This window comes from Panthera pardus, unplaced genomic scaffold, assembly GCF_024362965.1.
Source record: "Panthera pardus isolate Hobbes unplaced genomic scaffold, ASM2436296v1 HiC_scaffold_8, whole genome shotgun sequence".
Classification (NCBI taxonomy): domain Eukaryota; kingdom Metazoa; phylum Chordata; class Mammalia; order Carnivora; family Felidae; genus Panthera; species Panthera pardus.
The window spans coordinates 126,334,275-126,360,074 of record NW_026527013.1 but is presented as its reverse complement, the minus strand read 5'-3'; the positions used below and the strand labels follow the sequence as shown (position 1 = coordinate 126,360,074).

General features: G+C 43.5%; 1 protein-coding gene across 3 annotated transcripts in view; it reads left to right on the top strand.

Annotated features, from left to right (window-relative positions):
• The window catches only part of AOAH (acyloxyacyl hydrolase), a 167,747-nt gene that overhangs the window by 49,706 nt on the left and 92,241 nt on the right, over positions 1-25,800 (top strand). For all 3 annotated transcript variants that reach the window (XM_019418121.2, XM_019418122.2, XM_019418120.2), the window contains exons 6-11: positions 8,944-9,003; positions 14,161-14,231; positions 20,933-20,993; positions 22,048-22,118; positions 23,037-23,085; positions 24,308-24,356. In XM_019418121.2, coding sequence (XP_019273666.2) covers positions 8,944-9,003; positions 14,161-14,231; positions 20,933-20,993; positions 22,048-22,118; positions 23,037-23,085; positions 24,308-24,356 — 361 coding nt within the window. The remainder of the gene's footprint in view (positions 1-8,943; positions 9,004-14,160; positions 14,232-20,932; positions 20,994-22,047; positions 22,119-23,036; positions 23,086-24,307; positions 24,357-25,800) is intronic.

The window sequence follows — 25,800 nt, the reverse complement described above, 5'->3', positions numbered from 1 at the left end:
TTGGTGTAAGCCCATATTAGGAATCTTGGAGAATTTATCTACTTAGACTTGCTTAAAGACTAATCTGGCAGTCATTAAACTCATAGAGACCTTAAAAATCTTCAAAATATAGCAGAAATAATGAAAATTTAAATTACCCTTTCTGAGGGGTGCCTGGGTGGCTCAGTTGGTTGTGTCCTACTTTGGCTCAGGTCATGATCTCAAGCTCCTGAATTCTAGCTCCTCCACTGCTTCCCCCCCCCCCACCCCGCCCCAGCCTTGCCCCTGTCGTCATTGGGCTCTGTGCTGACAGCTGGGAGCCTGGAGCCTGCTTCGGATTCTGTGTCTCCCTCTCTCTCTGCCCCTCCCCCACTTGTGTTTTCTCTCTCTTTCTCTCTCTCTCTCTCTCTCTCAAAAGTAAATAAACATTAATTTTTTTTAATTTCCTTTTCTGATAGGTAGAAGAAATGATCCTAAAAAAGATGCTTATATGGTATTCAAGATTTGAAAGTGTTTTTTGCCTACTTTAAAAAGTTTTTAAAAATAAGTATTTCTTTTTTCATCATATGCTTCTTTCTTCCCTAAGCTCAAGAAAAGTTAATGACAGGGGCGCCTGGGTGGCTCAGTCGGTTGAGCGTCCGACTTCAGCTCAGGTCACGATCTCACGGACCGTGAGTTCGAGCCCCGCGTCAGGCTCTGGGCTGATGGCTCAGAGCCTGGAGCCTGCTTCCAGTTCTGTGTCTCCCTCTCTCTCTGCCCCTCCCCCGTTCATGCTCTGTCTCTCTCTGTCTCAAAAATAAATAAACGTTAAAAAAAAAATTAAAAAAAAAAAAAAAAAAAAAAAAAAAAAAGAAAAGTTAATGACAGAAAGAGAAAGAAAGAAAGAAAGAAAGAAAGAAAGAAAGAAAGAAAGAAAGAAAAGGAAGGAGAGAGGTAAGGAAGGAAGGAAGGAAGGAAGGAAGGAAGGAAGAAAAGAAAGGAAAGGAAGGAAGAAAAAGAAAGACTAGTGAATTCGAACAGTTCTGAAAGATATGTTAAATATTAAGGTTTTAATCAGTGGTCTCCCAATATCCACTCTTGACCCTCGTCTTTATCTAATTAGTCACCCACTTTAGAGCTCAGTTCACAAGTCATTTCCTCTGAGAAGCTATTCCTGATGCCCTAACTTAAGCCAGACCCTCCAAACTTCTTGTCTTTCATCATACCTCCTCCTTTCAGAATGTATTACAGTTATAATCAAACAATTGTACATTACACTACATAATTGTAAAATTATTGTTTAACATCTGCTCTAGGATATAAACTCCATGAGAACAGATAACCTAGCTGTTTTATTCCCCAGACACATGCTGTTCCCTGCAATTTCCCCAAAGGCCAGCACAACTCACTGTACTCATTAATCATTTAATAAGTATGTGTTGAATGAACACTATAGTGCACAGAACAATGCTCCCCCTCCAAAGAGGTCCACGTCGTAATCCCCAGAATCTGTGAATGTTACATTACATGGAAAAGGGGACTTTGCAGGTGTGATTAAGTTAAAGACCTGTAAATGAGGGAAAATTATCCTGGATTATCTGGATCAGCCTGATGTAATTAAAAGGGTCCTTCCTTATATGAGAGAGGGAGGAGGGTCAGAATGTGAGAAGAAAATATGACAACAGAAGTAGAGTGATGAGGCCATCAGCTAAGTATGGGGTGCAGCCATTAGACACTGCGGAGGCCACAGATTCCCCCTGGAAACTACAGACTGTTAGCCCAGCTGACACCTGGTTTTAACTTCCTCAGACTCATTTCAGACTTCTGACCTCCACGCTATGAAATAGTAAATTTGTGTTGCTTTAAGCAAAGTAGAAAACTAATACAAATTAATTGTGAAACCTTGGGCAAGACTTATCTAGCAACCTGAATGCAAACAGAATAATAGTCAAACAACAACAATAACAACAACAACAATAATGGATTATGTTGCAAAACAATTGGCCTAAAACAACCCAATGACTGAACCACACTCACTATCTAACTAACCCAATGATTTGCTAGAAATCATGGGGTTAAACAGTAGGACAATTTCCTGTAATAAGAACAGCCCATAGAGTCTAGCGCTGGAGAGCTTCCTCACATACACAGACGCTAGGGAAGAAACAGTCAAAATGAAACAAAAGTGTTGGTTGTGAAGCCTTGGACAATTCCAGCACTGGCTCTTTGACTTTTTATCTCTAAAGTGGGATGAGAACTGTTAATCCCTGCCTGGCTGAGTTGGTATAAAGTGTAGAGATGCAGCATAGACAATGCCTGGGCACAGACGTGGCAGCATTGAAGAAAGAACCTCTGTACGTGCGCATTGATGCTGCTGGAGGTGATGGTGGTAAAATCAATGAAAATAATGTCGGGGGAAAAAATATTGGGATGGGAAGAGTGCCATTTAAAATAATGCTGTTTAAAAAGGTGTTGTCTTGGGGAAAGGATGTGGATAGTATGATTAAATATAGTGATGGTACTAATAGGAAAGAAGAACTTTTAGCTAATGGTAAAATGAGTGTGAGGAAGAGATATTCAGTGATCAAAGGGAATGGATTTAAATATAGTGGCTTTTTTCTTTTACATTTTCCTTCCTCCCTTCCTCCCTCCCTCTCTCCCTTCCTTCTTCCCTTCCTCCCTTCCTTCCTTCCCTCCCTCTTGTCCCTGGAAGAAGAAAGTGGGATGAACTGACTTCATTCTTTCCACACATCTAGAAATCATAAATGCCCTTCAGAGCTGGGAATTGTCAGAACATGAAAATCAAATTGGGCTTTGGTGTGCCTTATCCTACATATTGGAAAATAGCCACTGTAGGATACAGCGGAATGTAGGTACAATAATAGATGAGCAAATCCTACCCAAAAGCCAGATATGACACTATTTGATAAAACCTTACAAACAGAGGAGCTTCCTGCCTTTGTCTTTTTACTGAATTGAAGTCACCTCAAAGCACTTTTCCCCCCTTTCTCTTGGCTCTACTAGTCTGCCTTACTCGGCAGTTATTTATGTACTCACTGCCTCCAGTGGGTGGTCAAATCCTTGGAGACAGCTTCTCTCAAATCTGGCTCCATTTGTGAATCAACTTATACAATTAAATTTAGAGGTGTGGAAAAGCCTGTCCTAATGAACTTTTAGAAAAGATCCGAATAGATCAGTGATCTTCCCCCACCCTCAACACCTCCCCACCCCTGCATAATGCCTGCTCTTGGACAATAAAAAACATGCACCTAAAATCTTCGTTTCACTTCCCAGGGGCTTTCTCCTTTGTGGGAACCTGTCACTGCTGTCAAAAGTGTGAAGTGAACAAAAGGCACTTTCTGTAATTTTTAAATCTACTGCTGCTATAATTGATAGTAGAGAACACAATCACTAAAAGTTATTCACGGTAGAAACTTGTGCCTAAAAATACTATTTCTCTTTACTTCCTTCACTCCTAAGTGTACCAGAATTTAATTCTTTAACATCACAAAACCTGAGAAGACCCAATTAATGAATGTGTCTTGTCCAATTCACCAATACTCCCAAAATGTCAAGAGAAATTATACTGAATTCTGGAGAATCCCCGGTACGCTATCTTGTTTACATTTTCCCCTACCGTAGACAATACAATGCTATGCTTTGGCTGAAACATTTAAATGTTTGGGAAATGCTTTTCTACATAGTACTTCTTACCACAAAGTGGCTGAAAGCCTTGAAAATACTAATGTGTGTCATGGCTCTCTCAGAGGAGTATTTAGTTCGCAGATTTCCCAAACTTTTTTAACTTAAAACAACTTTCTTGTCTAGCATACCTATTAACGTCCCCCAGAGGGGGATTAAAAGCATGGGTTTTGTGCCAAAAGGGTCTGAACTGAATCTGGATTGTGCCACTCATTGGCTCTATGACTTTGAACTTTATCCACTCTAAGACTTAATTTACCTCATCTATAAAATAGGAATAATAATTATTACTTAACTCTTGCTACATTGTATTCTAATTACATTTTATTTCCAATCTTCTCTCCCAGGTTATAACACCCTTGTTGAGAAGATTATGTCTCATTCACTATTACATCTCTAGTATGTAATATGTCACACAACATAGACAAACAATAAGTGTTTGTGGAATGAATGAATAGAACGAATGATTGCACAAAGCAATGACTGACTGAACGACTATTTCTTTCTCTTTCACTATCAGTCACATGCTGGCTGTTATGCTTGTACATGAGTTTCACTGCAGGTGCGTAGGTCCCTGGTGTACAGAGTCAGTTCTCTCCCCTGACCATGTGATCCTTTGCGTTAAACCATCCACATTCCATGTGAATTTCCCTTGCCATTCCCTTAAGCCTCAATGAAACCTTAGAAGTCAAATTTCTTTGCCTGTGTTAAAATTTTGGGCTTATTTCATTCTTAGAAAACAGTGTGGCAATGGTGGGAAAGGAGTTGGAGCCCAGAGACTTCAGCACCATTAGCTCTGCTTGCAGAACGACCATGGTTACAATATTTAACCTCTCTTCTCTGTTTTCTCATCTGTAAAAGGGAAAAATAATGCTTTCCTCTCAGGGTCGTTTTCAAGATCATGGAAACAATAGCATACATTTTTAGAGGCTGATGTTGTCATTACTGTAATTTTTCCAGCTATGTGTTGGTGGCATAACAACCCAAAATAAGTATGTCAATTGTTAACACTAATGCCATGCTTACTATATGCAAAGCACTATTCCAAGTGCTATTTTGTTCAATACTCACACACGCAAATGCTGTTATGATCCCCATTTTGCAGATGAGGAAAGTGAGGCTTGGAGTGCTTAAGTACCTTGCCCAAAGTCCCACAACTAGTAAATGGCAAAGCTAGCATTCACACCCACAAACACTCTAGAGTCCAAATGCATTTTAAATAGAAAATAACAACGGAGACCATGATCTACTATATATTTAAATATCTTCCACTGAAGATCAGTAGTTACCAAGCCTCTCCTCTTGTCTGAAGACTTTGGGCTGGCTCTGGTTTGGAGGAACACTTAAATCATTCTAGACAAAAGTGTTCCGTGAACTACCATAGATTTGTGTTCCTATGTGCTCTGATGATGTTGCAGACGGTCAGCCTCTCTGTTCTTGTAGCCTACTACGACACCATGCCATAATGTCCTTGGAATTTTCCAAGTTCTTGAGTAAAGAAATCCAATATACGTATCCATGGTTCTTCAGATTCTAAGCTCCCATGCTGAGGGCTTATATCTTGCAAGCCGATGTGAGGGCCTCCTCAGTAACCCACTCATGAGGATGTTAAATAGACCCTGGAGGGAATTTGAAGTGGTAATAAGGGGGACACTATAACCAGAGGGAGAAAGTAATGAGAAACTGGAAGGAGTTAACCATAAAAATTTCAGGATCAAATGAGCACTTCAGAACCAAGCCCCTCATTGTTGATGGAGAATCTGGCCATGCCTCAGAAGATTGCTCTAGCCGAGTCATAAACACCAGTATGGCTTCCAACCAGCAAAGTTTTATAACCAGCTCACCATCTATTCCCAAGTTCTCTCTCCAACCCCCAATTACAGTTGCATCTGTATTCTGAGTTTTAATTTTTCAGGGGACAGAAGAGTGGTCCTCATACTTTAGAAACGATGCCTTAAGCAGTACTTTGCCAACAGTGAAAGGTTACCGGGGAGAGATAGCAATTATCTTCATTTGCACATTGCTAACAATTTGCCCATTTGCCTATCATAATGACAAGAAAAAAATGAGCTTTTCCAAATGTCTTTGAATCCTTACATCCATTTTCTTCTGGAGGAAAAAGATCAGGCCTGGTATCTAGATTCTCTTTTCTATGTTGGCATTTATGCACCTGAACTGTGGAAGAAAGTGGTGCTCTGGTTGAGCCAGTCTAGATGAACCTGCCCTCGGGCTCCCAGGGGCAACCCCACAAGTATCGTCACTCACAGCACTAGGGGGTCAGAAGGCATTTGGTGAAACACTTGCCACTTGGCTTTTTGTTTGTTTGTTTGGATTGCTTGTCTTTGTCCCTCACTACACATTGATCCCCTCAGAGAACTGAGCTGGATGAAACTCAGATTACGTCTCTGAAGGGGATCCAAGCGGCTTGTCCTATGAAGACTCTGCCAAGGCCATCTCTCTGGCCCCTTGCACTCGCAATGCTCATTCCTGGTCTGTCTCCTCGCCAGACTGGCAACTCTGGGAGAGCAGGAATGTCTCTTCACCACCAGATCTCCAGGGTCCTCACTGCATCTCTATGCTGGAAGCATGTTTTTGTTTTGTTTCAGTAAGAAACAGGGCAACATATATTGAGTTCTTCTTTACAAAGCATTTATTGCTGAATTTGTGCTCATTATTGAAAATTTAGAAAACACAAGAAAGAACCAAAAGGAAAAAGTTGTCACTCACAAGTATGATGGCAAATTTCTTTGCAAGACTTTTCTTCTGTGCATGTAAAATCTAGTAGCCTGTTTTCCTGGGTTAACATAATATCATAACTATTTTCTTTCACTTTTTATTTCTATATGTGTTGAGCACCTAGCATGTAGCAAGGACTGTATTAGGCTTGAGCTGGGCTTTAGAACAAAAGAGGTATTTCCAAGGCAGAGAAGCAGAGGGCATGTAATTAAGGCAGAGGGGCACCAACAGCATGTTTCAGTAACGCAGAGAATGACTTTTAGGCTAACGAGAGCAGCCAAGAAAGGGCACCACAACAGAAATTTGCACTTAGATCTAGTGTCCGAGATGCTTAGATCTCTGCCCGAGATGCTGACTTTCCAGAGAGTTTCCAGGATTTGTCAGAATTTCCAGAAAAAGCCAAAATTGCATTCATGCATCTATGTTTTTAAAGTGAGGATTTCATTGGTCTGTTTTGTCCCTGTTGTCAGCCGATCAGAGTGGACGCTGGGTGTGGTGATGGAGCCCAGTCTGCAGGTGCCAATAAGGCTGTACCACAACTTTGACCCTTTGTGAACTGATCCTAAGGAAGTCTAGGGAGTCCTAGGGAGAGGCTGAACGACCAGACCTGTGGTGGGGACACTCAAGGGCTCAGGGGCACAATTGTTCACCAACCGACACGTTAGCGTTTCAATGTTTTAAGAATCATACATTGTACGAGAGCGTCCTGGTGACCAGACTGACCTGGAGAGCAGCCTCCTTTCTCAAGTAGCTAACATGCGCTCTTAGATGTCAGCGGTCCTGCTGCCTCTGACACAAGAGCCATGGTTTGCCATCCTTTGAACTTGAGCTGGAGGAGTGTGATTTGGGGCAGAAGCCAGGGAGAGGGTTTCAGAGCCAGCCCGGAGAGGCTGTGCTGTGGCTGGCTTTGCTACCTTCCTTCCTGAAGCACCTGCTGGAAAATCCATTCCAACCCAAGTTCACACTGAGCGTTCATTCCTCTGCCCACGTTCACCCAGCATGGCTGAGGTCTTCAGAATACTACAGAGCTCTGTAATGGAAGAAGGTGTCTCCCAGGAGGGAAGAATCCACAACAGAGCCAAGCAGGGACACAAGTCCTGAACATGCATTAGCAACAACGGTCACATCTCCCAAGAGGCCTCTCCTGCTGGTAGCCACCTCCAAGGTCCCATTCCAGTACCTGTTTTTTCTTTTTCTTTTTAAATGGCTATTTATTTATTTTGAGAGGGGGTAGGGACAGAGAGAGAGTGGGGGGCGGGGAGAGAATCCAATTAGGCTTTGTGCTGTCAGCACAGAGCCCATCGTGGGGCTTGAACTCACAAACTGTGAGATCGTAACCTGAGATGAAACCAAGTGTCAGATGCTCAACTGACTGAGCCACCCAGGTGCCCCTGGTACCTATTCTTTCTGCTTAAATGCAGGGACAATGTCCTCAGTTTCCTGCAGTAAGAACCATGACACTCTTCCCTAATCCAGTTTCCTTATCGATTAGGAAGGGGAAATCTAGGGTTTGAGAGACCAAAGTTTCCTAACCAACTTATCAATTATTGAGTGGGGATTACTGGGGAAGGCTCTGGCCTAGGGCTTTACATAAATGATGTCCCATCATCCTCACAGCACCCTTATGAGGTAGGTGGATATCAATTCCCATGTTGCAAATGATTACAAGACGGCTTTCTTACATGTGAAGGACCTCTGTGGATACCGAAGGGCTCAGAGTATAACTTGCTCAACTAATAAACAGCAGAGCCGGGGTTTGAACCCAGATGTGCAAACCATCACCCATGCTCAGGTCTCACAGAAAGCAGCACGAGGAAGACTGTGGCAGGGTCAGGACGTGTTGGGAGCACGAAAGCTCTGGGAAGCAGTGCTGGGAGCAAAGACCACCCCCCACCCCTCACCCCCAGGGCTACTTGTCCCCCAAACTGCCCACAAGTCTACAAAAATGGAATTCTATAACAATTGTTACTGGTCACAGTTAGCAAACTCTTTATACTTGCAATGTAAACTAAGAAGATGCACTTGGATGCTCTAGAAATGGTGAAAAAATGGGGATGTTGAACTGGAAGAGGAGGTGAACGAGAGACGGGGGTGTTACCTTGCACCAGCAGGTTCACCGTTGGCCACCTCCTGCCGTGATGCTTCCGGACCCAAGGATCGGTTACTTAAAGACATCAGCGTAGCTCGGCAGGCAGAGGTTCAGACTACGTCTCTCCAGACACTGGCGCTGCGATCATCAGCCAGTTTCTTAGCTTTTCTGCTTCTCAATTTCCTCATCTATAAAAAGGTCATCTCTCTCAGAGCTGTTGTGAAATTAAATAAGACCGTGTTTGCAAAGTACTTAGCACGGCATCTGGCACAGAGCAAATCCCTTAATAAAGATGGTTATTAGCATGAAATTGCCTTCTTGTGAATTATTTTATCACAAATCTACGGAATAATCTCTTCACTGCAAACTTACAGACTTTAAAGATCCTAACTTTGGAAAAGACATGGAAAGGAAAGATGAGACACAAGCAGTAATGTTGTCTAACTTTGTTTTTGTAGGAGGCATGGAAATTTACACTAGAGAAGGCGAGACAGATTGTCAAGAAGTCCCCAGCTCTGGTAAGCAACTGAGGACAGTGCCTCTGTTCTCCTTGACGCATCGGTCTTCCCCCACCCCTGCTCGCGTGCCCCAAAGACCAGGGGCTACTCCAGATCCAAGCCTGCTTCCACCATTGTTGCAGTGAGGTTGAGGTAGGAAGGTGAGCCCCTCCCCCTTTTTCCGCAGTAGTGTTTCTCATTCTGGGCACTACGGACATTGGGGCTAGTTACGCCTTTGTTGTGGGCACCCTCCTGCACATCACAGCAGCATCCCTGCCCCCCACCCACTAGATGCCAGCAGCCATGACGCCCTTCCCCAGTCATGACAACCAAAACTGTCTCCTGCATTTGCCAAAAGTCCTCTGGGACTCACAGTTGAGGAGTGCTGCTCTCCAGTAGACCATTTTGGAGGAGGCTGTATCCTCCTGCCCCTCCACTTCCTAAATACTTGCCCTTGAGCAGAGCCTCGGTTTTCCTGTCAGCAAGATAGAGACAGCAGCAGCGTTCCTTTCTCAAAGCATAGGTGTGAGGACCAACAGAGCTGATGTGTGGCACGCCTGGAACTTACCAAGCACTCAATCAATACCATGTTTAGTTTAAATCATTTATCATGGAGTCAAGTATGGGACTTAGGCCCTGAATGCAAATCAGCCCCAACGCGAAAAGGAAGCAGAAAAGAAAACCTTTAAAGAACTAGGTTTCCCTCGAGGCTGAAGATCCCAGCAATAAGGAAGCATTCATCAGAGATGAGAAGGCACGGCCCTCGTCCTTGGCTTCTGCCTCATCACCTTGCTCGCCACTCACCCTGATGCGATATATCTCAGGTGGTATTGATTTGACAACACAGAAATAAAGAGGAGGAAAAGCCCTTATGGCTCGTCTTGCCAGATCTAGCAAATAAAAATAGGGGATGCTCAGTTAAATTTGAATTTCAGATAAACAGTGAATAATTTTTAGTGTAAGTATGTTCAGTGCAATATTTTATCTGGCAACCCTGCTCATGGGGGGCAGATGGGTTTTGATGTAAGGCTGAGACGTGGTGAATGGCACTATTCCGGCATTTCTACACAATCAATTAATCAATCACAATGTCTGTGTTGCCAATCATTATTTAATTCAGTGAGTAATTAAAGGCTAACAGCAGCCAGTTTAGCTAATCTGCTTAAGCCATTGAACAAGAAATTGAAACACCACATGCAACCCTTGACCACCTTCAGAACAAAACTAGAGAACAATATGGTTCTTCTTTCCTTCTTCTCAACATGCCTCTAGAAACTTACTCTCCCAGCGTTGTTAACTTCGCTAGCAAAAACTGCCTTGGCATTAGCTCAAAGGCTAATTAGGATTTTACAATTTTTCATTTCTGTCATCAGAGTTGCAAGCATAAATCCATGGAGCAGGATTCCAGTAATTCCTTGTGAAAAGCCAAAAAAAAAAAAAAAGTTTTGTTTTTTTTTTTTCACCCAACAACAATACAAAACTCCTCAAAAACCTCTTCCAATGTATTTACCCTCTGGATTTAAGCGATCAAGGAAAAAGGAATCAGAAAATGCAAATAAGTGACTCTGAATTACTGCTCAGATGATATTGGCTGCAATTAATTCCACTGTGATGGCTGACATACCTGCAGACCCAGCTAGGATGCAGAAAGCAGCACACAGTAGGTTGCATGTCATTTCAGCGCAGTCTGTTAGACTGGGGGGAGGTTAAATATTGTTGAAGGGGATGTTCCAGAAAACATCTGCATCTCAGTGAGGCTGGCAGAAAACTGAGCATCTAAGGGCTTAGAGTACCTGAGTTATGGAATCAATTTATTTAATTCTCACAAAAATTCATACACAATCAATAATATTTTTGTTATCAACCCCGTTTTACAGATGAGAGGAGTAAAGACCAGATATGTTAAGTAATTCACTCATTCCATATAGCTAGTAAGTGAGAAACCCATCATTTAAATCCATATCTTGCTACTTCTGAGTTCCTACCTTCTCCACTATGCCAGCAGCTCTCAACCAGACCTCCTCAGTACTAAATTTCAGGAAGCACCATTCACATCACAGGCTATGTAGATATTAAAACTGTGCAGTGCACGACCTGTGCAGCTGTACATGACATCCCTGATCGAAAACCTACCAACTTAATAGAATCATCCTCCCCAGTGCAATTAAACTCAAGCAAAATAATACATGGCAAGGGCTGCAAAGTACTTCACCATGCAGAAATTCAACTTCAGTTTGGCTGTGTATGCAAGAATAGTTCTTCTCTCCCCTTTGGCCTTCTGTACCCCAGTCACCACATTTTTTCTTTATTCAACCCCTGTGTATTGTTCTGTACTCATTTAACACCCTGGTGTGTGGAAAAGCTCAAGATACAAGCAGAAACCAGTTTAAATAGATTGCTAAGTGAAGATGCTACATGACCTCTGTGCCCAGGGACAGCCCAGATTGAGACTTTCACTTAAATGGGATTACGTGCAGCCAGATGCAATATTTTAAAACCATTGCTGAATCAATCACAGCCTACATTTTGCCTCTGTCTAGCAAAGTTCAAATTGAAAGGAAGGGGCTGGCACACTACAAGGGAGGGTTGCAGAAGTAACGTCCCTCTGTGTCTGTCTCATTCCTCTTTGCAAGTAAATTAGAAGAGGTTAGTCTTTCCCATATTGTGGACTGAAAGGACTGGGTTATTAAAACCTCTGTCTCAATGGGAGGAGTTCGGGGTGGGGTTGGGGGTGGGAGACATCCCTGGGCAAGCCCCATGATCTATTGTCCACATCCTAGACTGAGTTTCTGCCCAATGAATGTCAAAGACAGCTGCAGCCTTCAGGTTGAATTCTGACAGTGAACAGCTGTGCAATTATAACATTTTATTCTATTTTACCTCTTGTGCAATAATTATAAGACTGTCCATATAATTTTTTTTGATGAATTGGTTACATCTGTGTTAAAATCTACCTTGTCATTAGGTTAATTAGACCAAGGCCTTCAGATTCAAGTAAATATTAAAAGATGTAGCTCGAACATTCAAATGCAACCTGACTTTGAACTCTGAATGTGTCTGTATTTCCAAACTGCCACCGATGTTTCAGTATAATTTTATGTTGGCTTTTGTCTGACAGTCTGTCTACAGCCGGGTCTCTGGACTCAACCTTCTAAACACCCCTCCTTTTCACAACCACCCTCTCCTTTCATCTTTACAACCATGGTTCCCAACCAGTGGCAACTTTGTCCTCCCCACCCCTCCCCTGAGAACATCTGGCAACATCTGGGGACCTTTTGGGGCTGCTTGCATTAGTGGCTAGACCCCGGATATACTGCTAAACATCCCACAAGGCACAGGACAGCCCCACAACAAAGAATTGCTCAGCCCAAAATAGCAGTAGTGTTGAGATTAGAAACCCCAGGATCAGGCCTCAGGGTGTTTATCTGCCAACAGGTCCATCTGCCCCAGCTCACCTCCTCCAGGACACCCTCTCACCCCCAGAGTTATCTTTCTAAAATACAAATGTGATCTCTCTGCTTAATGTCTTCAGGAATTCCCCACAGGATAACACACAGTGCAGCATCCTAGACTTGTCCTAATGTCTCCTTCCCTCCATGGTTCACCATGTCCTCGTGGCTCCCTACACGCCAGCCAGGGTGAAACATTCGGCCGCCCCCCGAGGTGCCACACCCGGCATGATGATACTCCCATGGCGTCGTGTGGGGGGCTCCCTGTGCCAGCAGCCACGCTTCTCCTGCTTCGGTGATGGCTCCAGTAACCTGGGACCATGGTGAAATGTGGACTCTGCTGTGGGGCCTGAGACTCTGCATTTCCCAAAGCTCCCAGACAAGGTCAATGCTCCTGGTTGGTGATCACATTTGCATCAGCCAGGAGCTAGAGCAGTGGTTCGCAAACTTCAGCGAGCACCAGAATGACCTTGTGCAAGCTATGCAAACACTGGTTCCAGGGAACCACCCCAGGCTTTCCAATTCCTTAATTGGATCAGGGTGGGGCTCACACATTGCACCTGTGGCAAGTCTGTGGACCAGACTTGAGGTCACAAATCCTAGAACATCTACCTTCCTACTTGACTTCTGGCTCATCTCCTGCCTCCTCCTCTGGGTTCCTAGATAGCCACGTTAATGCCTAGACCCCTGCAAACCTCACAAAGCATGCTAAGAGCTGAGATACTCACCCCTCCACCCCACTAGACGGTGACTGCAGTGAGGACAAGGACAGCCTCTTCTGTCTCCGTGTCGTGCATATGGATGGAGGCACCAATCAGGATTGTTTCTCTCATCCTAGAAAGTTAGGCAAACTTCACAAAGATACTTAAAAACTTCATTTATAATGTGAAAAGGAGGTTGCCTTGTTCTCCTCTGCCAGGGTTAATATATCACCAACACCACTGATACAACTCATAGCCACCTGAAGGACTCTGTAGGCTGGCAAAATCAACGATCTCTCCTCCTTCACCGATAAATGCTACTTTCTAACTTTTCTACCGTGTTGTCTTTTTCTTTCATCTGAGGAAAACATCATGGAAACCACAATCACTGTAAGAGTACCACCCAGTAAAAAGCCGGGGCTTTTAATTTGTCCCACAGCTAGAGAGTTCTGGAAACTGCTGTCTGAAATCCCTTGCTCATGAAGCTTGAGGAATTTCATCTGCACACCTCACCTGCCCCCACTTCCTGCCCACCACCCCCGCCCCAAGGAAAGGGGACTTCCTTCTTCCTTCTCCCCAAGGCATGTCTCCCCATTAGTCTTTATTTTCTCTCCTAATAGGCTGGGCTTATTCTATTTGAAAATGTTCTTTGTTTCAACCCTTTCCCAAAGCCTTGAGTACAAGGAGGGAGAGGAATGTTGTTGCCCAAGTGGGATGGACCACGAGGGGCCAGATCCTCTAGGGAAGAAGTGGAGAATACGTGAAGGTAGGAGTGGCTGGCTGTGTGAGGAAGGGGGAGCCTTCAGGCTGAGCCCCCAGCAAGAACAAAGGCACAGAGACGGAGTGAATATGGAGTGTGGGCACAGGAACAAGAAGTAAATTAAGTTAAATACAATGGCCCAGTTTCTGAAGGAAAGAGGGTCCAGAAATCCAGACTATAGGGCCGGCGGGAGAAGAAGGGCCTTTACAAGTTGTGGGGCTATTCCTTGAACTAAGCAACTTTTTTGTCATCTTTTTTTTCTCTCCAGAAATATTCCAGAAGCAGTGCTGATATTTGTTCCCTCCCGTTTTTGGCCAAGATCTGTCAGAAGATTAAATTGTATGTATACTATTTCTATCTCCCCAAGTATTGGCATGAGATGGCATCTTTGGTTGTCTCTGTTTTCCAGTGACTGAAATGATCGCCAGATGTTAAAAGTGTCTTCCTGAAGGGGAAAGTGTTTGTTGCTCATGACTTGTACAGAGACTAAAGGACAAATGAGCTCTGAACAAATCATTTCGGAAATACACTGCATAGTAGTTATCTTTGAACCTTAAGGCCTGACTTCTATCCTGGGCTGGGACCCGTGAAACTTCTGGGCAGCCTGGTGCACACCCGTGCTGCATGTGGGGACAGCCCCTCCTTGCTGTGTAAGACACAGTCAAGGCTAGCAACTCGTCATGGAAGGGACTCAACATCTTTTGTGCAAGGCACTCATGAGGCTACAAAGGGACCATTTTATCACAGGGTGCAACCTATTACCTAAAGACTCTGACTCAGATGTGTATGAACAGGGTTGCAAATACAAAGACACTGTCCCTGGGGCATCTAGGTAGCTCAGTAGGTTGAACATCCGACTTCGCCTCAGGTCATGATTTCACGGTCTGTGGGTTCAAGCCCCATGTCGGTCTCACTGCTGTCAGCACAGAGCCCGTTTCGCGTCTTCTGTCCCCTCTCCCTCTGCTCTTCCCCCGCTTATGCTCTCTCTCTCAAAAATAAACATTTAAACAACAACAACAACAAAACACTGTCCCGAATTCCCACGACCTCCTGTCTCCGTTTAAAATCCCATACCCCAGCTCTACTCTGAGTCTGAGGTTGTGCTGGGTGTCATAGGAATCACTGTCCAGAACTTTAAAAGATGGAACGGTGTGCTAAGAGGGTCACATAGTACACGGACGTTGCTCTAGGTGCTGGACATGGAGCCTGCAAACATTTCCGTATCCAGTCCTCGCAATTCCACGAAGTAGAGATTGTTATTATTCCATTTCACAGTGAAGGACACTGAGTCTTAAAGAGATAGCTTCTCTCAGCAGCCAGGTGTATCTGGTCCTGACTGGCTCTCCTTGTGAGGGCTTGGAGATGAATTGGGCTGCACATCTGGACTGAGAGGCTACAGTAGTTTCTTAGCATAGCTGTAATAATATACCTACAAAACTGGACGGCTCAGAACAACAGAAATGTATCCTCTCTCAGTTCTCGAGGCTGGAAGTCTGAAAGCAAGGTGCTGGCGGGACTACTCTGAGACTCTGCTCCCTCTGAGGTTGCCTCCGAGATACTGGGTCAAATCCTTCCTTGCCTCTTAGCTTCTTTTTTTGGTAACTTTTTTAAATGTTTATTTATTCTTGAGAGAGAGACAGAGTGTGAGTGGGGGAGGAGCAGAGAGAGAAGAAGACACAGAATCTGAAGCAGGCTGAGCTGTCAGCACAGAGACCATCATGGGGCTCAAACTTACGAAATGGTGAGATCATGACCTGAGCCAAAGTCGGATGCTTAATGGACTGAACCCTCCAGGTGCCCCAGTTTGCCTCTTAGCTTCCGGTGGAGCCGGCAATCCTTGGTGTTCCTTCGCTTGCAGATGCAACACTCAATCTCTGCCTCCAGCCTACATGGCCATCTCCCCTGTTTGTCCACCTTTTCCTTTTATAAGAACAGCAGTCATATTGGATCAGGGTCCAGCCTAATGGTGTCATCTTAACTCATAATATCTACAAAGACCCTATTTCCAAACAAAGGTCACATTCACAGGGACCCAGGGTTAGAATTTCAACATGACTCTTTGTGAACATTCACTTTTCCTACATTTCTCCATCCTTCATCTCATGAGTTTCATGGCAGCTAAATCCACTAAACATCTTCCCTCTGCTGTGAAAGTTCCCCAGGAGAGGACAAAACTATCTTCTGACCTATATTCAAAGCTTCTTGGAGATCCAAGAGTTGAAAAACTTTTCCTGGTTCATCTGCCCACATGAGCTCCTGCAAGCCAGCTGTGCAAAATGCTGGCCTGGGTCCCAGAAACAGTATCAACATGACTTTTCATGAATAGGGGTGGACACAGCACCAGGACGTGGGCAGTGGAGGGGAAATAGAAGACATGAAAGAAAATGCTGGAAGGCTGAGATGCAGCCAGCTCCCCAGGTCCCCAGTCATTTCATCATGCCTAGATCTTGCTGAATTGAGACACCTGTCCCCTTCTTGCTGAAGGCATCATTGCATTTTCTATGTCAAACGTGGGCCAGCAGGACCCAAAGTGACAACTCTTCAATTGAACCACCTTTGAAAAATTGAATTCAAGAGCATCTGTGGCCAGGGATTTTCCTGGCCCAATTTAAAAGGGAAATTTTTCTTTTATGAAAAAGCAAAAGCAGGGTGTATTTTCTTTCTAAAAATCATTGTGCTTTGAATATAATTTGCACCAGAACACAATTTATTCAGTGCTTTATGGTTTACAAAGCACATTTAAATGCAGCCTCATTTATTCTTCAAAACAACCTGTGGCTCAGTAATAACAATAACTGAAAGTTGGATAACTGGACAGTAAGGTCTGTGCACCAGGAACTCTTGTCAATGCAACTTTACAAGGCAGATGGCATTATTTTTCCCTATCTAAAGAGGTAAAGTCTTTTTCCCAAGGTCATGGAGCTAGTAATAAATAAATCTGACATTTGAATTGGCAGCCTGATTGCAAAGGCCATTCTCAGAGCCACCCAATTGTCTGTCCCTTGACTCTTAACCCTACTTTTAGATGAGCAAGTAGGTTCTAGCACACTGAGTGTCTGACCCACTAAGCACAGTGAGCAGGTGGTAGAGACAAGACCTACGTGTCTTCTATTAGATAATCCTTTGATAGACTCCCTTCCTGTAGGAATGCCTTCCTGTTCTGTGCCTCTCCCGCCCGCATCCTGTTTGGTCTAAAGCCTGCCAAATACAGTGAGGTATCTCCACCGTGGGAAGTTCTCCAGCTCTGCTACTAGACGTTGGGCTCGCCCTTAGTACCCTGAGCTCACTGGTGCCTGCTCCTGCATCAAGCTCTGGTACTGCAGCTTCCCATCAGGTTCCCACATACCCACAGCTCCTGGAGATCAGGGACACCATTCTCAGCAAAACTTTTATCCTTGTACTTACCACAGTGCTTTGCAATTAGTAGGGCATAAGTCAAGAAAAGACACTATTTTAGGGGCGCCTGGGTGGCTCAGTCGGTTAAGCGTCCGACTTCAGCTCAGGTCATGATCTCGCGGTCCGTGAGTTCGAGCCCCACGTCGGGCTCTGTGCTGACAGCTCAGAGCCTGGAGCCTGTTTCAGTCTGTGTCTCCCTCTCTCTCTGACCCTCCCCTGTTCATGCTCTGTCTCTCCCTGTCTCAAAAATAAATAAAATGTTAAAAAAAAAATTAAAAAAAAAAAAGACACTATTTTATTGTGTAAGATACCAGACTACTACCTACCATGGGGACAATCAAGTTTTTTGTTGTTTTCGTTTTGTTTTGTTCTGGTCAGCACTGACAGTGCCTACATACTATTTTTTATCATAACAATGGCAAGTCAAGAGAGTCCCCTCTTAATAATCTCTTCTTTGTATTTAATTTCCATATGCATTAATCTGCATATGGATAATTTCACGTAAACATGGACAGACTATCCTATCCTATGTTAATTCCCTGTAGTTCATCATTATTTTCCTTGCCTTTTTTACTTGTTCCTTCTTCCCCATGACCTACTCCTTCCAACCATGTCAGTCCCCATCCCCACAACCAAGGTGAGCCATGGTGTATTCTTTCCTGGTTTTCTCTGCTCTCATTTCATCTTGCAGGGATGCGTGTAATGCAGCCACATGCATATGAAACAGACCCATTCCCAGCCCTGGAGTGCTGCCTGGGACTCAGTTGTGAGGCAGCTACACGTGGAAACTTTTTTTCTCCCTAGTTTGCTTTTGTTGTCATGCCCCAGTTTCATGAAATGCTTTTAGGGAGTTTGAACTTGAATAGCTATTCTATTATGTAATGAATAATATTCACCTGCAATTACAGTTGCTCACTGGATCAAGCCTGCTAGCTCAACAACTGGCAGTAATGAGCAATGGCTCTATTGGAAATGTATTTTACATTCGTCCCCGAGTGGGTGATTAGCTGCTCCAGCCAACAAGACCATTGAGTAGAATATTGTGTCCCTGGAAATCTGAAAGCCTGAAGAGGGTCCATGGATTGGATTTGAGATGGCTCCAGAAACTAAAATGTCATAAGAGCAGATGCCTGACTCCTGTTTGCCCAGCCCTAGAAACTATCCTTGGAATAACTGTTACCACTGCACAAAATAACAAAAAGAGCTCATGTTTTGTGAGTGCTTACCACATCCTTGGCATGGATCTTCATGCTTCACATGGACCAACTCACTTGGTCTTTACCACAGCTCTAGGAAGCAGACACGGATACTGGCCCCATTTTACAAATGAGAAAACACAGGTACAAAAGATGAAATGAATCTGTCTAAGGTTATATAGCAAGTAGAGAGCAGACCTGGGATTCAAACCCAGAGAGTCTAATTTCAGAACCCAGAACTATGTTAAGAGGCTTCCTATGACTTTTCTTCTGGAACTCTGCTATGTTCTACTACATCTCTGCTAGAACATTCTTCACCCAATTACATGCTTTGAAAATGCTTTCTCATCCTTTAAATCTCAACTTAAGATCACTTCCTCCCTTGTATAGTATTAGAAGTGTTTTCCCTTTTGGTGCACAACACTTTATAGCATTTTCTCCATCATACTGTAGTTATCTATTGATGCATTGTTTACTCCTACCCATCATTAAGCTCTTCTGGAAATATATTCTCCCCTAACATCTAGTATCATGTCTGGTGCACAGCAGAGACTCCAAAAATGCCTGTGGGATGAATGAATGAATGAATGAATGAATGAATGAATGAATGAATGTTCCAGCATACAACTAGACACCTGTAAGGATATATGAAGTATCAAATTTAGATACAGTTTTGCACAGGTAATGTTAGCGTTAAACAATGTCTTGTCTAAAACCTTGGAGCCGGATGTGATCGGAAATTCAGAATTTTCCGGATTTTAAGAAAAGTGACATATGGTGCATATACCTTACGTCACCTAACACTCTCAGTACCTTCTGAGAAAACACATTTGTATTTCAGCAGTGAAATGTATAAATATTCACACTAAGTAGGGTAAAGCCTATGAATTGCCTTCTATCAGTTCAGATCAAGTTTTCCACCAATGAATTTTCTGCAAAGTTAAAAAAAAAACTGTTTCATAGCTGTTTGGATTGGAGACTATGAATAAGAGATTGTGGAGTTTATATAAATTGCAGTTTATGCTACTTTGAATGACCAATCAACCCCCTTGTGTCTAGAATGTATGGTTTTGAGGGGCACCTGGGTGACTCAGTCAGTTAAACGTCTGACTTCAGCTCAAGTCACATGGTCCCTGAGTTCAAGCCCCGTGTCAGGCTCTGTGCTGACAGCTCAGAGCCTGGAGCCTGCTTTGGATTCTGTGTCTCCCTCTCTCTCTGCCCCTCCCCTACTCGGACTCTGTCTCTTTCTCTCAAAAATAAAATAAAAACATTAAAAAAATTAGAAAGTATGGTTTTGGTTAGTTACTTTGAGCCTTTAAAATAAGCAGATGAAGTTTAATTTAATGAATTCGTTTTCTAATTCTAGAGGCAACTCGTTGTTTCCTCAAACTCTCATCCTCAGGATGGCAAAAGGGTGGCAGACTAACTGTGACCTTTCACCTAACATCTTTCCCAGACTGAAAATATGACTGTTTGGGTCTATACCCTGTGTGTGTGTGTGTGTGTGTGTGTCCTTCTTTTCTCAACTAAAGACTACGATAGCTGTCCAAGAGGTACATGGGGGAAATATGTACATGGGGAAAAAGTACCGAGAGAGGCCTACCACCTAGACTTCTGGTGGGACCACCATCCCAGAGTTAATAAGACAGGCTCTGTGATACCAATTAGTCTCCGTGCTGGCTCTTGCTGAATCCATTTGCCTTGAGGCTCTCACAACTGCTGATTCAAAAGACCATTTAACAAATCCTGTAAAGGATCATGTTGCTCTCTACATTCTAGGCTCTAAAAATAGCCTCAGCCGGCCATATGATGGCACTACCCTGCTACCCCATAAGAGAGGGAAAGCAGTGTTTGCCCTGCAGAAGCTGGGACAAGTTTGGTAGGGAAGACGCAGGGGGAGAGCCTCACTTGGGGGAGGCGTCTGTGGCTTTAGCATGAATTTGCTTGGTCATCAATCACATCAGTCTTTGGTTTTCCGGGCTCATGAATGGGAGTGAACGTTGCCAGCTAAAGCGCCTCAAGATTCTTAGAGTTAGTGGTTTAAAAGAGTAGAATTTTAAGAAAAGACTTCCATCACAGAATGTGTAAAATGGCACAAATTCAATCCGTGGCGCTGAGCTCATTGGACCAAAAATGCAGTCTCCTTCTTTTCTGGGCATCTCAACCTCAATATCCCATGTTCTCCAAAATGTTGATTCAATTGTTTCATTTCCCCATATGGGCCAAATTAATATCAGAGAGAAAATAGTTCTAATTAGGTGGAGAACAGAGATTGGCAAACTTTGGCGGGCACTCTTCCATATCATGGAGGCACTTAATTTTATTTTTAGAATGGACTTCTATCACACATACTCAACATAGCCATATCTGAAATGTCTCTGTTTGTTTTCACAAACACAGTTTCTTTTTTTTCTTAGCTCACCAGCTGTTTTGTTTTCTTTTTTCTAGAGCTATAAAAAATTCTGTGCCATTCAAAGATGTAGATTCAGACAAATACAGTGTTTTTCCAGTAAGTATTGTTAAGAGTAACCAGATGTTCATTAAATATTGTACTGCTTTCTACAAATATCTTTCCTTTAATAAGACAAGACTGAATTCAATTTGAATGTATTAATTATTTGATAATGCACTATTTTATGATTTTTATGCACTTTTTTGTCATCTTAATAATACATGAACCATCAGAGTGGGTCTTAGGCTGAGGCTGTTTTTTGTCTCCTGAAGCCATTCCCAGCTGGGTGTTTCAGTTATTTTGAAAGGTGTTGAGAATTATTTGGGAAATTCTTAAGCCTACTTTTAGAGCGTGCGTGTGTGTGTTTATGAGTGTGTACATGTTTGACTTAGAGCACATTGGATATCAGGATGTTCGCTGTGAAAGCAAACAGGCAAGAAACAGATGTAACTCCCCAAAGTTGGTGGGATTCTCAGATATGCTACCTGGGAATGGGGGAAACAAAAACATTGTTTGACATTATCATGACTCTTGATTCTTTCAAATCAAGGATCAAGGCAGGTCAATCACATAATAAATCCACACAATTAGCCAGTTTTGTTAGAGATTTTGAAATTGTCCAGTAAAACAATTCATCATTTGACCAAATAAAAAAAAATTGCTTTGGAGGCTAAGAAGATTGGTGATTAATAAAGTTCAGAGAGTTGGACGTTCCTGCTGTTTGTGGAAGTGGACACACACACACGAACACATGCATGTTCATATATACACGTGTGTACAGCATGCATCCACATAACCGCACCTGTGAGTACACACATGCCCACATACATACACATTCACACACTTACACTCCCATGCTCTCATGTATGGCACACACCCAACAGCACATCCACACCCACTCACACACACACTACCTGGTATTAGCCCTGGTCACCTCACACAGCATGACTTAGCATATTAATCTTCATTTTCTTAGTAATCTCTAGTGTTCCTAGACTGCATGCAAATTAAAAATTGCACATGTCAGTACCCCTCAGACAGCTCTGACTGTCCTTCCTCATGGATAATAACAGTGGAAATGACCCTTCCTGTGTGTGCTCTTCAATTTCAGACGCTGAGGGGCTATCACTGGCGAGGGAGGGATTGCAATGACAGCAACAAGATGGCATACCCGGGCAGGAGGTACGTCTCTGCTGGTCACTGATTTGGAAAATTACCTTCTTTAAAGGAGGCCTGAGGTGTAATCCCATCCCCAGCCTAGGGGATTTGTATTTACAGAGACAAGGGACCTCCTTGTCCCTACTGAAGTAAAGCTCAGTGAGGAAAGAACAGCATTCGTTCATCATCTGTCCGGGAAGTGCTCATCGGGCACCTGCTAATTGTCAACACTCTGCCTCATGTTGGGCAGTAAACAAAATGGCAGAAGGGCCTCCTCTCACGGAGCTTACCATCTAGTGGGAGAGAGAAGCAAGGCAGCAGGCTATGGTGGACATGTGTCTGGCCTTCTGCACGACTTCTGCATACAGGACTGAGCCCAGAAACAGCAGCCTCTCCCCCTAGGAGTGAGGACAGAGGTCTGTGAATGGAGCACATGTCACATTTTAGTCCCAGGTTGATGTTCAAAAACTGGATATGCCAAAAAAAAAGGGGGGGGGGGGCGGGGATACGCCAATCTTCATTTTAGCTGTGATTACAGAGCCAAAGCATTCAATTTACCAGATGTGTGGGATTTTAGAGGCATCACTGTAATGGCTTCGCCTATGTAAATAAGGCGGACGGCAGATTCATTCACTCTGCCCATCAGCACTGTTCCACAACAACACAGTGCATGAATATAGGCCGTTGTTAAAAGGCTGGATTTGGTCCAGGGTGCCCAGAAAATATCCAAAATCAAGATCATGGCAACAAGGCCAAGTGGAGGCTTCTGTGTGCCACTGACAATAATGTGTGTCACTCCTCTTTGAAGAACCTGTTGTCTATCAGTGACACTTCATTGAGCACTCATTCACTCACTCATTCATTCATTCATTCATTCATTCAGCTAACATTCGCAGAGCAACAAGTATATGCTGAAAACCAATGTTGATGTTTTCCTCTTAGGCCAGATAACTGGGATGTACATGAGGATTCAAACTGTAATGGCATTTGGGTAAGCAACTAAATTCAAATTTAACCCTGTTCTCTTGCTTTCTGCCCTCCTTAAAAACCTATTGGCTTTAGTCAGACCTAAAGAAGGAGGTGACAGACAAAAGCAAATCTTTTTCTGCAACTTTAAAGAGGAGGATAGACTCCAATCGTACATGATGTCAGTGATGGGATGAGAGTTGAGGGTCTCTCAGTCAAAGCCCCGTTAAGCTTGTCTAAGATCACCCACCGCTAACCCCTTTATTCTGTGTTCAGTCATAGGACATTAAATAAAGAACGCTGTTACCAAATGGCGACCCAGCTATTGGAGCAAACCTCTTGCTGCCACCACACCATCCAGCCATTTCTTTTCTGTCTCATGAACCTAGCCAGGCAGGGTGGAAACTCCCCTGTAGTTATCCCACTACCCACCTCTTGAGACATCTAATGCTGGTGCCCCAGTTCTCTATGAATATCAGATTTTCAGCTTTCAGGCAGAAAGAGGGAAGAAAGGAGGAAGGCCAAGCACTTACCTGAGAACAACAATGGCAGCAGCCCCACGTTTTGTGATGTCTTGAGCTAATATAGGATTTGAGAGTCCTCATGAAGGAAAAGAATACCAAAATACAAAATCAAGTATGAAAGTACATAAGTAATTAGAACAATAGAAGAAATCCCAACCAAGTACTGGAGTCTTGGACATTCAGGTCCCTTGGAAATGGTAGGATGTGCAGCAGCATCCCTGGCCTCTACCCACTAGATGCCAGTCTCTCCCCCTCCCCCTGTTGTGACATGTCTCTAGACATTGCCAAATGTCCATGGGGGGTGGGAGTGGGGAGGGATCCAGCCCTGGCGAGAATCGCTGCTCTGGAAGCATCAGTCCTTAGGAAGTGGAGATGTCAGGACGCTTAGAGCTCCAGCTCAGAGACTGCAGAATACACACTGACCTTGTGGCCCCATCACCCGGTGGGTCCACAGCGCCCCCTCGCGGTCACACTGCAGCACTCCAGACGCTGCCCTGAATCTGCTAGTCCCGCTTCTGGATCCCTCCTCATTCCTGCCCCAGCTCCTTAAAGCCCACCTCATTTACACAGTGTTGCTACGTTGAATTAAGGGCTCAAAAGACATTAATGGGTTTTATCCACCGATTTGCCTTTGTACTTTTTAAAGCCATTAGGGAAGGCCTCAGTGTATGCGTCTCATAAATCTTAAAACAAACAGCTAATCTCATCATTTCTCTTTTAAAGGGTGTTGATCCAAAAGATGGAATTCCATATGAGAAGAAGTTCTGTGAAGGTATGAATTGTAAATTCGTGTGATTATTACAACAGGACACTTTTCTAGACTGAGTCAGATTGAAGGGAGCAGACCACCCAAAGTGAGGAAATGCCTGATGCTACAATTTAAAGTTGACCATTTGACCTTTATTTTCATGAAAAAATCAGAAAAAGACATGAACAAGATTGCAGAAAATGGAGACAAGAGAAAATGGATCTAGAAAAAGCAAAACTGAATTTGTTTAACTGACTCCTTTATGTGGGGATTGGAAACCATAACGATCAGGCCAGAAAGGGCTGTAGGATAGAATACAAGGTAACTGAAATCTAGCACTTCTGCAAATAAGAAAACAAATAGAGGTGATCATTTCTCATATTCTTCATGTCCTTCTCAATAGACTACAAGGTCAGACATCCAGGCTTATACTGACTGAGTCCCTGTGTCAACTGGGCTAAAGATTCGTATCTGGGTGACTTGAGGGAGACCTCCAAGTTACAGCCATTGAGAGTTCCCAAAAATAGCTGAGCAAAAGCTCTGCATTCTAAAGCCCAAATTCCCCAGACATCTGAGCTACCAGTACTGTTAGGAGAAACCTATAATCACCGACACACTACTGAAAATATGCTCCTGGTGATACCTAAAGTATCTCAAACAATACCCTCTGGTAGCACCGCTTTTTATGTTTATGCAATGCTTTTCCGTAAAACTTAAAAGCATTTCAATCATTTGTTCATTCACTCATTCATTCATTCATTCATCCAACATATATTTCCTGAATACCTATTCCTATTCTGCACCAAAGCTATACTATACTTGGCTCTGAGTTTTCCTGGGCAAACGTGATACAGTCCTTGACCTCAATCAACTTAGTCTAATTGTCTTTAAAATCTCAGAGGGGTAGAAAGGGAATAGAAAATGTAAAGATTCAGTGCATAGTTTGCAGTTTAGAAATGTTTATTGGATGAATAAACAATGAATGAACAAATGACAAATAAATAAACAAACTCAGATCTAAGCGAAAGATCTTCATGTGAGGCTCTGGGATCACTGTGGGAAGCCTCTTGGACACCCCACATCCCAAGCCCTCCTGGATGTCCTGGACCTTCTCAGTCCAGGTGCTCAGTCACTCAGCATTCAGTCCGAGAGCTAATTGTCACTGATGCCCAAGATAAGGAGCCACTGAAATGAGGCTAGACAATCCTCCAGCATGATTTGGGGGATTTGGAGCTAGGGGAGAGAGGCGTCCCTGACTCTGGGAGGCATCAGTTGATTCTTTCAGCATCTTAAGGGATTTAAAAGAGTACATGCATCACCCACGAGTAAATGGATTGTGTAGATGGGCCTCAGAAGCAGATTAAGTGATTCCTAACCTCCAAATAGGCCTGCGCAGGTACCTTTTTATGTTCATCTCCCATGAATCAGCCAGGATTGTCCATCCAGTGCTGTTGTGTACATGGATTAA